Source organism: Triticum aestivum, chromosome 7A (genome assembly GCF_018294505.1).
Source record: "Triticum aestivum cultivar Chinese Spring chromosome 7A, IWGSC CS RefSeq v2.1, whole genome shotgun sequence".
Lineage (NCBI taxonomy): Eukaryota > Viridiplantae > Streptophyta > Magnoliopsida > Poales > Poaceae > Triticum > Triticum aestivum.
Window position 1 is genome coordinate 42477517 of NC_057812.1, and position 13822 is coordinate 42491338.

At 43.6% G+C, this 13822-nt stretch overlaps 1 protein-coding gene across 1 annotated transcript; it reads right to left on the bottom strand.

Annotated features, from left to right (window-relative positions):
* Positions 1–4655: 4655 nt before the first annotated feature.
* On the bottom strand, positions 4656–12476 carry LOC123154187 (eukaryotic translation initiation factor 3 subunit A). The gene is made up of 14 exons (XM_044572971.1): positions 12283–12476; positions 11999–12083; positions 10692–11173; positions 9837–10052; positions 9397–9765; positions 9280–9309; positions 8298–8525; positions 7997–8158; positions 7236–7454; positions 6955–7158; positions 6341–6544; positions 6170–6250; positions 5561–5762; positions 4656–5400 (listed from the first exon to the last, which is right to left on the bottom strand). Exons 2-14 carry the CDS (start codon positions 12042–12044, stop codon positions 4859–4861), a joined length of 2985 nt encoding a protein of 994 aa, XP_044428906.1. The 5' UTR covers positions 12045–12083; positions 12283–12476; the 3' UTR covers positions 4656–4858.
* Positions 12477–13822: the final 1346 nt, after the last annotated feature.

Here is a 13822-nt window from a genome sequence, read left to right on the forward strand (position 1 = left end):
GGGAGGGGGCAGAGTGGCGGCTCCGGCACGGTCGGGCGGCAGGGCACGGTCAGCTGTTTTGAGGAGCAATTAAGTTGGACCCACATGTCCTAACATAAACGGGCTTGGTTGACGACCAATTTAACCACATTTAACACCCCATGTGGCCCTGGGCTATTTACCTGCTTAAATGTGTCGCACCACAGCCATTCGCTCGAACAACGTCGCACTCAAGCAAATTCACATCAAACATGTCGCACAGGAGCTATTGGCCCAGTAACAACTGCTTGCTCATCTCGATCAGTTCCCACCTTATACTTATCAAATTTGTACATCAAATTTCAATTCTTTTAATTATGTGACTTGTAATGTCATTTTAAGATTTATATTTATCAAGAGAAAAGGATCGCCAAATACCAGAAATATTATTTCAGCTTAATTGTCGAGGGCATGTTTTCAAAGTAAAATGAGAGACGACTTGCTTGAGCATTGCATGAAAACTTGCTTCGAAAGGAATTTAGAACTGAATTCTCTTCTAATGAAATTGTTAATATGCTTTATGTTATTGAAAATCACTGAGATTGTATAACTAATTCAAATGTAGCTACCACATGTTTATACTCTATAGCAATGAAGCGGTATTTTTTTTCCAACTTTGCTTCGCCCCCCCTATGTCCAAATCCTGGCTCCGCCCCTGTGTGTGTGTGTGTGTGTGTGTGTGTGTGTATGCTTAGATGGAAAGATTTGTGGTGCACGTGTCATCCCTCACAAGGAAAAAGAGTAAGTACTCATGTTATTTGCGCCAAAATTACAAACGAGCCAAACCATTGTCTCCGACGGATTGCGCAACTAGAGCTTTGGTTAGCGCTTGCCATCTTTGGAGGACCTTCCTCGACTATGGGAGGCTAGTAAATGAGTATAGTGGTCGTTAAGCTTGTTACATATAACAAATGTGTGGATGAAAAAAAAACACTATTGTAGAAACACGATGCCTCTTGCTACATGTTCAAGAAGCCACTCCCATCTTCTTTTTGAGAAACATGAAAGAGAAACGGATGCTCACAAATATGCACGTTCACTCATCTTAGTAAATGCATTCATGCACACCCTACCGATGAGCAGCTGTCAAAGATGGAGCTGGTAGGTTAAGATTGTCAAAGTCGCCACAGTCACGTCCTAGTTGACAGGCAAGGTGTAGCACCAAAAGAATGTTGTCAGAAAGCTTGGAATAAATTCAGAAAAATGTGAGCACATGTATCAAGTCTAAGATTTAAACTTAGGTGGCAAATTCCACCACAAGAAACCGAATCATCTAAGCATTGTTGAGCTTGCGACACCACTCCCATATTTGTTCTCTCCCTATGCCTCCTAATCACACACGTTTGTTGATATTGTACGGATTGTGTGCCCGTGATCTCGTGTGTTCATGTGGAAGCGTGAAGCATGGATGAATGAGATGTGATGGGCTTTCCTGCATGTTGATGCGGAGATGGGGTGAGATATATACTAGGAGAAAAGTGATGTTTGGACACGTGGAGGTAGGTTGAATAAGATGCACTAAAATATTATCCACAGGGGCATATTTTAGATACAGCTTTCCCGCAATCGGCTTCTCTTACATGGCAAGGTATTCTGCATGGGTTGGAGCTGCTTAAATCCGGAGTTATTTGGAGAGTATGTGATGGGGCTAATATACATATTTGGAGAGACAATTGGCTTCCTAGAGCTTCTGGACTTAAAATCTCTGCAAAGAAGAATAGAACTAGAGTTAAATGGGTTGAGCAATTGTTCATGAGTGGAGAAAGGAGTCGGGATGAGGAGCTGGTTAGGCATTTATTTTACCCTTATGATGCGGATGAGATTTTGAGGTTGCGGATCCAATCAAATGGGGAGGCAGATTTTGTTGCTTGGCATTATGAAAAGTCAGGTTTGTTCTCAGTTAGGAGTGCGTACAAGTTAGCGCTCACCCTTAAGGATAAAAAAGAGGATGAGGGGCAATCCAGTGAGGCGGTAGGGTCGGAGAGGAAAATTTGGAATATTATTTGGAAGACAAACATTCCTCAGAAGATTCGTATTTTTGCATGGAGGGTTGCTTCCAATAGCTTGGCCGTACAGGTTAATAGAGTGGCGCATCATCAAGCCTCTGTTAGTACGTGTTTTATTTGTGGCATGGAGGATGAAAATACCTTCCATGCGCTTGTCTTGTGCCCGAAGGCGCGTGCGCTTCGCATGGCCATGAGGAACATTTGGGCTCTACCTGATGAGGAGGTTCTCAGATATACGGGGCAGGATTGGTTTATTGTTCTCCTGAGTCAATTAAACCCCGTAATGCGAGACCAAATTATATTCTTATTCTGGAGGACCTGGCATTTGAGAAATGATTTGATCTTTGGTAAAGGAAAGGAATCAGTTTCAGCTTCTGCATGCTTTGTGGAGAGTTATTGGGAGTCTTTTGGTGCACTTCATTCTTCGAGGCCGGTGGATTTTCAAAAAAAAAGGAAAAGGGCCATTGGTCCGGATTAGCGGTGTTCCTAATTCTCTGGACGCGAGTAGTGGCTGGTACCCGCCTCCTGCAGGTTGGTTCAAGATTAATGTCGATGCTAGCTTCGTGGAGTCCATTAGAGAAGCCAGTGTGGGGGTCGTGGTCAGGGACGCGAAAGGGGAAGTTATTGTTTCGTCGTGGGATTTCATTGGTGCCTGTCAAAGCGTGGAGGAAGCGGAGCTGAGAGCTTGCATTGCCGGTCTCTACATAGGTATTTCTCTTCATAATCCTATAATTTTAGAGACTGACTGCGCTTTTGTGGTAGCGTCTCTTGCGTCGGGGCACTATGACAGGTCTGCTATGCGTGACCTGAAGATGGAAGCGGTGAGTATCTCGAAGTTGATCAATAATCTTCAATGGTCAAAGATTAGCCGTACGGCCAATATGGTGGCTCATTTAATCGCTAAATATAGCTTTGACAATATGATGTACCGCACTGTGTGGTGAATATTGTATCGAATGAGTGTACTGGTGTGGTTGGTTAATTAATATAAAGATGGTGTTCAAAAAAAAGAATAAGATGCACTAGGTACAGGTGGTGGCACGGTTTAAGTATGAATTGGCGTAGCAAATTTTCGACGTGTTTGGTTCGCTGAAAAAAGCACGTCTTCCGATTGCAGCGTACTCTGAAACCTCAGCGAGCGTTTGTTTCGGGAGCGATGGTTTCCATAACAGCGCTTTCTGATACGGAGGTTCAGAAAATCGAAACCGCCGAAATCGGGATGGGTTAGAAGTCGGGACCCCGCGCACGAACCAAACAATGAACGTATTACGTAAAAGTATTCCGACACAGCGCTTTCCGATACGGAAAACTGAATACGTTACCTGCGCTGTACCAAACGCTACACTTGGGTAAACCTACTAATAAATGCAGTAATGTGGACTGGGTAGATGATGCTACGACGAGATTGAACAAAAACAATGCACATTGTGGCCAGGTTCAGACCATCGATGCAGGTCTACCTTGCGATGATCCTCTTACAATACCAAGATGGTTCCAATGGTGTTTGTGTGTATATGAAACTAAACACCACCCACTAGAGCTTCCTAATTGATGTTTTGTGGCTTGAGAGTTCCTTGTGTGCCATCGTGGCCTCTTGGTCCTTATGTAGGTTATATATTGATTATGAGTGACCCCCTTCCTTATCCGCACAGAGTCCCTAGCCCGCACGGGGTAGGGCCTTTTAGAAGAAACCCTACTTACATAAAAATATCTTATCATGTCTTGTATTCATAAAAATACTTGTTCATTGTCGAGATGAACCATTTTATTTAAGTTTTCATGGGGTCTTAGTTATGACGTCTGGCATTGTGATTAATTACTTGGCAAATTATTTTCAGTATAATCCTTTCAGGTTTTTTCCAGTAAGGGAAGCCCCAAATTTCCACTAGAAGGAATGAACAATGTTTTGCTCCGCCATATGAAAACCAAATACCCAAATGGCGCTGCTGGTCCTGCTGGTGTGCTTGCTGGCTGCCTCATCGTCGAAGGCTGAACTTCTGCACTAAACACTCTACTACTCCCTCGGTCCCATAATGGACAGAGGGAGTACTATATAAAGAAACAACATGTGAATTAAAATACAACATGTGATATGCTTAACGTATCACAGTTTCAACAGAAGCTATTAAGTGTCCCCAAGTTTAATCTTATTTAAAGCCTGTTCAGTAGCTCTCCAGACCGTCAACTCCGCTCCGCGCGAGGAGTTGGGTTCGAGCCACTCCGCCTGATTGCGCTGGCGCTCCCTCCGCTCCCGGAGCTGCAGTTGGGGAGCGGAGGGGATCCGAACAGGGCCTTAGTTTTAGCAAGATTTCTATATATCCCAGCTCAATATAACACCCCAGCAAATCAATAAGCTAGGGACCAGACATCTTTCGGCGCAACTTGACCTTCGATGAATTTCATTGCCGAGGCCTTTTCAACTGTTTTCGTCACTATGGTAGTAGTGATGCTAACTCAATTAAGCAATAAACTGTAGGAAACATAATGTGCCTTTGAGGTTCAACCATCTTTGCTTGCAATGTCATGACAAACAGTAGCAACATCACGACACCCAGAAGACAAGGAAGAAGGCAACTTTCTCTCAAAATTAACAATCAGCAACAAGTCATGTCATGTATTGAGTACTGTCTATCAAAAGATCAAATTAACATGACTTTTTTTGCGATTTAAATTAACACGACTTCAAAATGGTGCAAAGGTGCAACGGGAGGGAGCCTAGAAGAAGAGTCCATGAATAGGAACAAAATTTGGTGCGCAACAGACAAATTCAAGTAACTGCAAAAAATTTCAACGTGCTGGCAGGGCACCGCGCATGCATTTCAGGACAGGCAGCTTCAGTTCTTCCTCCAGCCGGTCGACGAAGAAGCCGATGAAGAATTCGCAGAGGACCTAGATCCACCACCAGGACGCCAGCGGTCAGTAGTAGAACCAGCTGGAGGAGCACCATCTGGCTGGCGGGATGGGGGGGCTTCTTGGCGCGCGGGAGGAGCATCTTGGCGGAGGGGACGGCGGCTCCAGCGGTCTGCTTCCGGGAGCAGGAGCGCATCCTGGCGGAGGGGACGCACTTCCCGTGCATGAGGAGCCTCTTGGCGAGCATCCCAACGGTCTGCTGCTTCAGGTGCAACAGCCGTCCTCTGGCTGCTACCCTCGCCGCCACGTCTGTGCCGCGGGACAAACTTGTTAGAACCAGGAGCGGCTGGTGGTGCGATGGCAGCAGCAGGCCGCGCATCAGGTGGGTCCGCTGCTCTTAGGAGAGCCTCCCTTCTCTCTTTTTCCTTCTTCTCTTCCACCTCCCTTTCCTTCTCCCTCTGAATTGCTGCAATGGCGTCAAGCTTGAGTTTCATCTCCGCTTCCTCCCTCTTCTTCCTCTCTTCCTCTGCAAATCAATGAGGTGGTGTTATTGCCAATAATAAATAATACTTGATGATCAGCTAGAATGTGTTTTCCTTGCTTCCAATTGACACAAACAATACTTCCAGTTCACATGTTACCAACAACAATAAGAAGGTCCTAGCACTAAAGCTGGAATCACTAACCTTCACGTTTTCTAGCCTCCTCTTCCTCACGCACCCTTTGGATCCGTTGTTCCTCCATGTTCAGATAATACATCAATTTCCGTACAGTCTCCCTTTCACGCTTTCTTGAAGATATCAACTGACTAATCCTTTCTTCCCTCTCTTTCCTTAGGCTACTAAACTCAGCTTCACGGCGTTGGACGATTCTTTCCTGGAAAGCATTCTGAAATGGGAAGTTTTGAAAAGATTAACAAGATGGAAGGAAGGTAGTTTTCTGAGAAGGAAACAAATACATACTGAAAAAAGCTTATAGGTTGACAATACCCATATAATAAAGGAAAAAACTAAAAATGTTATATGCTGAAATACATGATGAATTTAAATATATCTATACTGGTGTTAATCAACCAAACAAGTTAAACACATCCGCAATCCATTCCGAGAACGTATAATCACTGCAACAACTGTACTCAACATTCCCTCTGTGGACAAATCGACTATATATTACGTATAAGCTTGGAAAGTAATGGAAAGCTGATTACAAACAAAAACATGACACCCGCTGCATTCTCTAACTACCACAAGGACAGAATCAGCACTGCTGAATGCAGTTGCAAGAAGGATGCATACCTTATGCTGCAACAATCGAGAAAGCCTAGTTTTCTCCTGCAAGTCACCCGTGTGGTGTTGCTTGCTGAGATCAATCTCTCTCTGCCAAATAAAAATACATAATGAATGTGAGCATGCGAACAACAATTAGAATCTACATCTTGTAAACATCAAATAACAGCAAAAACAAACCAGCTGCTCTTGCTCATGAAGGATCTTTTCTTCCTCAAGGCGCTTTTGGAAGGCCTCCTCAATCAGTGGTGCTTCCTCCTGCCGTTTTGCCCTCTCCAAGTGATCCATTTTCTTTGCAAGCTTCTGCAGTTTTTTCTCCATCTCTTCAAGCTCCTTCACCCGTTGACTCCGTACCACCTCCATGGCGAATTGTTTTGTCATATCCTGCCAGGTGAGCACTCAATGTATTAGAAAAACATACACCAAAACAACAAATGTACATACATGTGTATATGTACTGATTACAAACTGTAAGTGATAATAAGTTAGCTAAGTTCCCAGGACATTTAAGCAGCAATGTGCAGAAACAAATAATCCTGCACTTTACACACACCACCTGTAATTCATCTACAGCTGACTATCACCCTTCCTTAGGGGCACAGAAACAAATAGTCAAATGTCAATATGGCAGCTAACCATACAGAAATACAACCGTTATCAAAATTCTAATAGAAGGCATCCAGATTTTACCAATAAGCGGAATTAAGTTACATTCCAACAAAGTACGCAAACTATTAAAACATGACCAGTTAGCATGAAGCTGTAATTATTGGAAATCCAAAATAGCATCTTACCCCTTCAACGTGAATTTTGTCCCCGTTCTTAATTATTTTTTTAAAATCATTTATTATTTTTTCTGCTTCCAGGCGATCTTTTTCCTTTATTTCTCGACTGATCCTCTGCTGCTGCCTAAGTCTCTGGTCCTTCAAAAGCCTCTCCCTTTCTTCGTCTGCAGATTTCTTCTGGATACTCAATCTCTTTGACTCCTCTACTTTTTCCTGGAAATAGAAATGCATAAACCATAAACAAAGACTCCATAAAACAACCAAGAGTTAAGAGTAAGCAAATAGGAAACCTTTTCCAATATTTGACGCTCAAGATCTTCTTTACGCTTTTCAATAATTGATTTCCTCGCAAGAAGCCTTTTATGTTCTTTCTCCACCACTCCAGCAAGACTGAAGTTTTCACCGAGTTTGGATGGTTTATGCACAGGTGGATGAATGAGACTCCTTGCTTTGTTTAGGGAATCAGTGAAGACACAGAGGTGACTACCAAGTGCATCAGATTCTATGTCCTGCAAAGAGAAATAAGTCAGATAACAACGAGTAGATGGAAATCATCTATTTATCTGTTAGGATGAGATGGAAATGAAAAAAACAACTGAATACAAGCAGGTTAAATTACAAATACTAATTATGAAATTGCATGAAACAATACACTCAATCAATCACCACATGTGGATGCCAAAATAAGTAAAAGAAACAACCAAGCAATCGGTATATTGTTTCTGTGAACAGACTAGCCTGCCTGACACATCATTACTTCCTCGAAGACCAGTCATGTCATGCTGCACCTATTTCTCATCTATAATATAGATAGATAAAAATGAAACCATTCACTATAAACAGTAAGTTCCTAAAAAAATCGAAAACCCAAGGGACAAGCCTCTTTGGCCAAGGAATATGAGTAGGCAAGACAAATAACATAAAACCGCAAGGCAGGCAATGCATCTGATCCTTATAACAAATAAACAGCAATGGAAAAATGAAGCCTTCAATGAGTACATTTTTAGAAGCCTAAGAAGGTAGCAGCAGTGGTCAGAATCAAGCCACATACCATTTTGCCAAAATGAACAGCTCCAGACAAATGGTTAACTTTCATAGCAACAAAATTATGCTTGACCGCATCAACAGACATCTTCTCCACGGCATTGATGTCAAAGAATGGGATCATTCTAGAGAGCATGTCAATCTTCATGGACTTGAAAATATGAGATGCCTGAAAATGGTTATAAAGAGAGTTGAGAAACATGTTTCACAAATAGTGATGTAAAGTTTGATAAAGTGGATACATATTAGCAACAAAAAAAAAGTGACAGGAACACATATCCTATGGCTAGTGGGACATAGCATAGGACCTGCTGCAGCACCCTCAGTGTTGTAAGCTTCTCCAATGAAGATTGGTACTGTGATAACTGAATTTCAGGAACTGAAGATGCGGCTGAAAGCTTTCCTCCGATCGTAGAAATCTTGGAAAGCAGAGGCTGCACTTTTGATGCTAGATCCAAAGGAAGGAACTCATGCTCCATAAGGTTGTATAGATCTTTCACTTCTTGGGAAGCACATGAAATCACACCTTTGGCAGCCTATTTTCATATCATAGTCAGAGAGAGAAACAGAGAGAGAGAGAGAGAGAGAGAGAGAGAGATGTCTGCGAGACAAATTGCATGATGTAGATTGCCAGCTAGTTGGCCAAAATACAACACAGCTATATAAAAACATAGAAAAACAACCCGACTATGTGACGACACAAAGAAAGAAGTGCTTTCATATTTTAGAAAATTGAAACATAAGCAATGCAAGTAAATTCTATCATCACATAAACAGAATAGCACATCAGGGATGCATCAACAGATGCCCTGTTCTGTGGACTTGCAGATCTAATATAAATTTCAGTATTATAAAGCTATCTAAAGCGATTGAACAGGTATTAGAGCATTGCAGGTGCAGGAGGTGATCGGGAAAAGAAAAGAAAAGAAGACGTTCTCTTGCCATGTAGGACAGATATGTGTGTGTATCTTAGCATTGCTGCTTGATGAGGCATCAATGCTAAAAATGTGGTTATACATTATTCTGACTGTAAGGCAGCAAAAAGCAATCACTATCACGTAAGCGCCTACAAATAAATTATCCTCGTATACGAATGCTTGGTAACATGGACAACAAACCCCATAATAGCAGATTGCGTTCAAGATGCCCATATATGACAAAGACAAGACATGCTCAATGAGAATGAAATAATTTTGGAAGACTGAATCCATGTGATAACAGAGACATTAAACAGTTTATCAGCATATAATAAAAAAAATAACAGCAGCCAAAAAAGGATCCATGGCATACCAACTCCGAAAGAAGAGATGCTCTAGAAACCTGAAAAGTAAACAGGTGATTTATCAGAAAACAAATAATTAGATTATGGAAAATTATCTTAACTTGGAGAACAGATGGAAAGCAAACCATTTCTCTATTCGCACGCTTGGAGTCGAAGTTGAAATTGAAAAGGTTGGCCATACGCAAGCTACGGTCTTTTTCATTTTCAAGCTCAAGATGAGATGCACCATATTTATGGTCATATGGCTTAACAGAAAGTGCAGCGAGCAAAACAGAAGATGCTAGTAGTTGCAGATCCTTCTGAGTTAATTTTTTATTGAAGCTCTTCTGCAAGTTGAAAAGCTTCAGCCATGCATATGCATGATACAAGTGACTCTCAGATATCCAGAATATTTCAGTTAGTTTGGCATAATATACAACCAGGACAGATGGTTTTGGAGTCCTCTTAACCATGCTCATCAAGCCATGGATATCCTCCACAGATCGGAAGGCTTCCTGCAAGAACAAGACCACGGTTGGTGATTTTATTTCTTTAGCATTAAGATAAGATGAGTTCTGAAACAGACCTGCCATAGGGAAAGTTCTGTAGCAATTTTCAGTTGTTCAACCCTAGTATCAAGATAGAGCTGACAGGTTTCAGGGGCAGTCAGATCAGGACGATCTCGCTGGTCACGATATTTGTTCAAGTTTGCAAGATGGTTTCTAATGATCTCACACAACCTACGGAACTCAGTGGCTCTTTTATACTGTTTGCAAAATTGAAAAGCTTTGTGCGCAGTCATCTGCATATTGAAAAGTTCAAAATAACAGGCAGATTAGCTGGTGAAAGCATTCAGTAGATGATAATAAGAAACAGAAGGTAAATAACAGTAGTTACAGGAACCAAATAGTTGCTTCTGAAAAATTAGGGAGAGCACAAAAGAACCAGAAACAATAGCAAGTAAAAAGAATTCAGTAAAGAATACTATGTTCATGGAACCAAGTCTGTGCTACAGATTTCTTTTCAACGGAAATAATAGAGTACCTACATAATGAATTGGTTAAGTATGTGCAAAGGAATTAAATAGTTCATTTCACAAACAGTACATGCAAAAGGACAGAAATGTACATGCTGTCAAAACATAGGGGTTAAACCAACAACATTATTTTGAAAAGATGCATGAAGCTATGCTGCAGTATAAACTACCAGGGAGAAGTTTCTGAAATGTAATGACAGGCAGAATGGCTAGAGAAATCAAAAGACAATTGGCTGTTTGGTAGTGGAAAACCAGAACAGTGCCGGATCATTTGGTCCAGAGAGTCTAGAAACAGAGCATCACCTTGATGTTTCAGTTAACCATAAATGACAAAACCAAACAAATATAACTATGTTAATAATGAAGTGGCCACTAGGATAATGGCAAGGCAGTAAAATAGCTTACAGCATATAGCGCTTCAAGCTTTGAATTATTTCTCAGTATCTCGAGCACCGTCCTGTATGTCTCCCACAGAAACTTAAACCATGGAGTGACAAACTCCCTGTCAGATCGTTCTTTCCCTTTCTCCCCCCTGACATAACTGAGCATCAAGTCCTCTGGACGCTTGTCCGCTTCAAGATCTACGACATCCAGAGCATCTTCCAGTGCTTGTGCCCGATTCCTGGCTTCCTCGGCTTTCTCATTGGACAGCTGCATAAAGTGTTTTATGACCTCCTCCAAAGATGACACGTTGACTTGCTGGCAGACAATTCTGTACTGAATAAGACCATCTTTGGCAAATCTGCCTTGCCTTAGATCTACACACAGCTCTACATACTTCATCATGATCTTCTCAAGAGGCTTTTGCCATGACTTGTATCTTCTTGATGTAATGAGATCATGCAGTGCCTGCAGCGCTGCCTGCTTTTGTCCAACATGTATCAACTCTGCAGTAAATCAAAGGTGGTAAACAGTGTGAACATCTTTTAGTGAAATATATGAAACACTGCCCGAGATTTTGCATATAAGGAGAGTGACATTCGGAGACCACTGATGACTATATTTTAGTATGAGAAGTCAACAACCGTATGGTGTAATTCCCCTGATACATAATAATCAGTTTAGATAAAGTGAAGCTTAAGGCTCAAGTTTGCCATTGCTGAACTATGCTACATTGTGCTTTACTTTTATAATCTGCTGCCAAAAACCAGCCCTGAAACTAGTGATAAGTTGGTTAATCAAACACCAAAATAGGCAAGTGCTGGTTGGACGAGCCAGAATATCATAATCCACCGTAATGTCAAACGCAGACCAAGCCAGCAAATCATGAGCTTTTGCAAAGTTATGTGGTCTCAGTGGAAAAGGGAACAAAATGTACATGACAACAAGTGTAACTTATTATCCACTGAATGTCTCAAAACCATCCTAACTTCAATTCATTCTAACTAACAGGTTGGCACCCAGGCATTCAGGACAAAAAGGCCAACCAGCCTATGCAAAAGCCTGAAGAACCAAACGGCACATACAAGTTCAGTACTTTTAACAGAATCTAGCCTATGCGATACAAACTCATTGGTCATATGTGTCAAATGTAACCCTCAATAATACGATATAACGATCTGACATTGAAGATTGAACTAACAAATCTGGATTAGAACCTAATCGCCGCCCTAAGTTAACGTATGCATCACAGCAGCACCCGCGCAACAACAACAATACCAATGCGGATGAAATTGAGGGGGGCAAAACTCAGACGGATCACGGGGACTCACCCTCCGCTCTCTTGAGAGCGTTCTCAGGCTTGGCGAAGGTCGACATTGCCGACGCGCGCGGGGGCTCTCCGGGGGCGATCTACACCTGCAATACGCATCCACGAACATCAGAAGCCGGATTGATTAGCACGCGGATTCACGGCACGTCGACGGCGAAACACGCGTCGGACACCGACATCCGAACCCGAGAAAAAAACCGCCGGAAAACGTCGCGGCAGCCAACGTCGGGCGAGACAGGGCGTCGTGGAGCGGTGGTGGCGGCCGGGGATGGGAGGCGAAGGTACCTGCAGATCACCGGAGACGAGGGGCGCGCACGGGGCGCAGCGGCGGCGGAAGCGGGGGCGACGGCGGCGATCAGGAGGCGGCGGGGAGGTGGCGGCGGCGCGGAGGAGGTTAGGTTTTTCGTTTTATGTGAGGAGGAGATTGGGTTTTTGAAGGAGTACTTCCCAAGAATTTTCGACGCCTACGGCGAGACAGTCGCGAACCGACGCCGAGACTGGATGGACGCGCGGGATTTCTTCGCTCACGTCGCGATCGACGGCTCGGATTGAACTAGAGCTCCACCGTGCTTCTTCAGGTTGGCATCTACAACGCTGATTCTCAAACTGCTCGACTGTCTGGACCACAGAGTTTATACGTGTTATGTCATCCAATACAATCCATAAAGCAGTTTGAACGTATTTTCTCTCACAAACAGGAGACAGATTAGGGGACTTTGCGGGTGTCCGAAAACAGTAGACGCGTCCGCTTCCAACCAACCCGTCCCACCCAAAATCTACCCTTCTTAACCGTGTGCATTCCTGCATGCGTCAGCTGCCCGCATTCATGCCGCTCGGTATTGACGCCGGTCCAGAGTAGACATGACCACTCCGTATTGGTTCCGAAGAATTTGACGCCTAAGACAAGACACAAGACAGTATATAACGAACCAACGCCAAGACTGGATGGACACGCGAGATTCGTTCGCTTACCTCGTGACCGACAGCCGGGTTAACGGGAGCTCCACCGTGCTTCTTCGGTTTTTTTACGTATGCTTCTTCATGGTTGTTGCCATTAAGTTAAAAAAACAGGTTGTCGTCATTAACTGCGGATGTGTTTGACTCGGTACCGTAAAAAAAAGTTGTGTTAGATTCGAGTCATAAAGGAACGTAACGGGGTCGTTCCGCACCCGGGGGGTCGTTCTTGTGTTTAGTCCGATCGAGGGAACAAAATCTGCTTGTGCCTTGGAACGACATATCCCCCTCGGATTTGGAATTCTCTGGTACCTCCAAATCAAAGGAACCACACTGAACGCCTCACGTCTCTTGCTTTCTCCTTGGCTCTGCCCTTCTCTCCCACGACAGAGCCATGCTCTAGCCACCACCCTCCCCTCATCTCTTATCGCCAGGAAGATCCTCGGGTTGGACTAGGAAGGAGATGAGTGTTGCAAGCGTTGGCGGGATCCTCGAGTGGAAGTAGCCCTAGCGAGATCCTCCAGCAGAAGGACGAAGCACTGGCAGCGTGTCTCGAAGGCGTTGATGCTAACGAATCCTGCTAGGAGGAGAAGCCCACCTACGTCGGTGCCGCCCGCCATGGATGTGTACGGATCTGCGCCAACTGCAAGTGATATGCAGGAAGCATCGATGAGCCTCACCAACAAATAGATGCGGTCGGAGCAATTTCAGGGGCAGCATGATCTGGGCATGGTGGTTGATTTGGTAGTTGCTAAATGCCCGCATTACTTTGACGTGAGCATTTGATCCGGGCACAGAAGCCCTGACTTGAGTGATATCCAATCCACCCTCAGCCACTGGTAGAGCTAGGTAAAATCGTTTGGGGGGTGGG

Coding starts and splice junctions, on each gene's coding strand:
- LOC123154187 (XM_044572971.1), bottom strand. CDS start 12,044: ATGTCGACCTTCGCCAAGCCTGAGAACGCTCTCAAGAGAGCGGAGG. Junction 6,545..6,954: donor ACAAAATTCACGTTGAAGGG/GTAAGATGCTAT, acceptor CTCACCTGGCAG/GATATGACAAAACAATTCGC. Junction 6,251..6,340: donor TTCATGAGCAAGAGCAGCTG/GTTTGTTTTTGC, acceptor TTTATTTGGCAG/AGAGAGATTGATCTCAGCAA.